Below are 2,191 nucleotides of genomic sequence, written 5' to 3'. Positions count from 1 at the left end.
GCTTCTCTGATCATTTATGTTGGGAATAAAAAGGGGTCTGGCCAGAGTTATAGCATTTATTTATTTATTTATTGTTTTTTTTTTAAAAACCCTCACCTTCCGTCTTGGAGTCAGTACTGGGTATTGGCTCCAAGGCAGAAGAGTGGTCAGGGCTAGGCAATGGGGGTCAAGTGACTTGCCCAAGGTCACACAGCTGGGAAGTGTCTGAGGCCAGATTTGAACCTGGAACCTTCCAACTCTAGGGCTGGCTCTCAATCTACTGAGCTACCCAGCTGCCCCCCAGATTTATAGCATTTATTAACAAATTGAGAGTGAGAGAAAAGAGATATATATTTCCCTAAAAAAGATAAACCTGATTAGGATTGATTCTCCATTTGGCTGGCTTATGGCCTATCTATTCTTACTGTAGCAGGAGTACAGGTTTCTTATCTCTTTGCAGAAGTCCAGAGAGAGAGACACACAGACACACACAAAAGAGACAGAGACAGACAGACCGACTGACAGGGAGAGAGACAGCCTAGAAAGTCCAAGTGGAATGTTTCTCTCAGAGCAGGGTTATTTTTTCCTCAGCACTACAGGAATGTATGCAAAGGAAAGGAATTAACTTCCATGCAAACTAGAACAACCTCCAGGAAGTGATGCAGAGTGAAAGGAGCAGAACCAGGAAAACATTATACACAAAGACTGATACACTTATGGTACAATCGAAGGCAATGGACTATTAGTGGCAATGCAGTAATACAGGACGATTCGGAGGGACTTATGAGAAAGAAGCTCTCCACATCCAGAACCATGGGTGCAGAAACACAGAAGGAAAAAAATCACATGGGTTGATGGGGATAGGGTTACCCATTTTAGTCTGAATGGGTAACATGATAAATGCCCAGAGGTGAGAGAAAACCACAATGTAAATGGGATGCTAATAACAAATTTCCATCAAGTTTTGCTCTTTTATGCAAAGGAGGGCCAAGTATAGAAACTGAGCATTCTGTGAACCTAGTCTGACATGCCCAGGGAATAGAACTACCTATGCTTGCCATCTAGAGACCCAAACCAAGGATCCAAGTTATGTCTAAAGATTGTTGTGAGGGTTGTGAATTAATCTAAGCAGCTCAGATGTCTTATCTGAACCCTGATCAACTACTTACTATTTCTGTTCTTTTAATTGCTTACAATTACTTGGCAGGGTCATTTCACTCCACATAAAGGGGATTGAAAGTAGCAATAAACTAGTAGTCTTACATGAACTGGTAATTAAGGTAGTTTAGATAAACTAATGATTAAACTAGTAACAGCTTTAAATTTAAGACTTTGTTATCTTAACCAATCATATCAAGGTTATAGGACACCCATGAATTCTATTATCAACAGCATCAAATGGAAATACTTTTACAGCTCTCTCTTCTACATGCTGGGGTCAAGCCAGATTGGCTGTATTATACTTAGAACATAATTCTTCCTTTTGTCAGCACTTAAGTTCAATTACTACCTACTGCATGATAGCCTTCCTGAAGCCATGCTGGTATCTACTTCTAAGGCTATATCACCTTATATCAGTTTTACATCTACGTACATATGCATACATACCTTCTTTAGATGAGTTATAGGCTTTTTTTTTTTAACTCTTACATTCCATCTCGGAATCATTACTGTGTATTGGTTCCAAGGCAGAAGAGTGATAATGGCAATGGGTGTTAATTGACTTGCCCAGGGTCACACAGCTGGGAAGTGTCTGAGGTCACATTTGAACCCAGGACCTCCCATTTCTAGGCCTGACTCAATCCATTGAACCACCTACCTACCTTTGAGTTACAGGCTTCTTGAAGACACTTTTATCTTTTTATCCCAAAACTTACGCAGTGCCTGGCATACAGAAATTTAATACATGTTTGTTGGCTGTTTGGCTGATTTTTAGGCTAAAATCCTGGAACAAAGCACGAAGCAGGGTAGGAGCAGAAAATAATTGTCTTTATTCAAGAAAGATTCTCAAGTGCCAATCCACAAGCCTCAAGGTCCAGATTACAAAGTTTCTACAAACAAGTATAGGCAAAGCTTCACTTTGCTTATTCAATAGATGGGCAAACTCCTCTAGGATGAGGATGAACCTGGTGGATCAGAGTGTTTCCCAGGGTCAGGCCTGACTTCTTGATCTTTCTTCTGCATCCCTAGAGTGTTTTTGACAGGCTACAGT

At 40.5% G+C, this 2,191-nt stretch overlaps 1 protein-coding gene across 7 annotated transcripts in view; it reads right to left on the bottom strand.

Moving 5' to 3' along the window:
* Positions 1 to 1,947: 1,947 nt before the first annotated feature.
* SYCE1 (synaptonemal complex central element protein 1) overlaps positions 1,948 to 2,191 on the bottom strand; it is a 90,726-nt gene continuing 90,482 nt past the window's right edge. For 3 of the 7 annotated variants that reach the window (XR_008914828.1, XR_008914830.1, XR_008914831.1), the window contains exon 13: positions 2,143 to 2,184. Coding sequence is in view for 3 of the 7 variants with exons in the window: in XM_056809904.1 (XP_056665882.1) it covers positions 2,089 to 2,184 (96 nt within the window). In the remaining 4 variants the exon portion in view is untranslated. 7 annotated transcript variants of the gene reach the window in all.

The sequence above is a fragment of the Monodelphis domestica genome (genome assembly GCF_027887165.1).
Source record: "Monodelphis domestica isolate mMonDom1 chromosome Y unlocalized genomic scaffold, mMonDom1.pri SUPER_Y_unloc_1, whole genome shotgun sequence".
In the NCBI taxonomy this organism is placed as follows: domain Eukaryota; kingdom Metazoa; phylum Chordata; class Mammalia; order Didelphimorphia; family Didelphidae; genus Monodelphis; species Monodelphis domestica.
The sequence above is the reverse complement of the archived record's forward strand: the minus strand, read 5'-3'. Positions and strand labels throughout refer to the sequence as shown.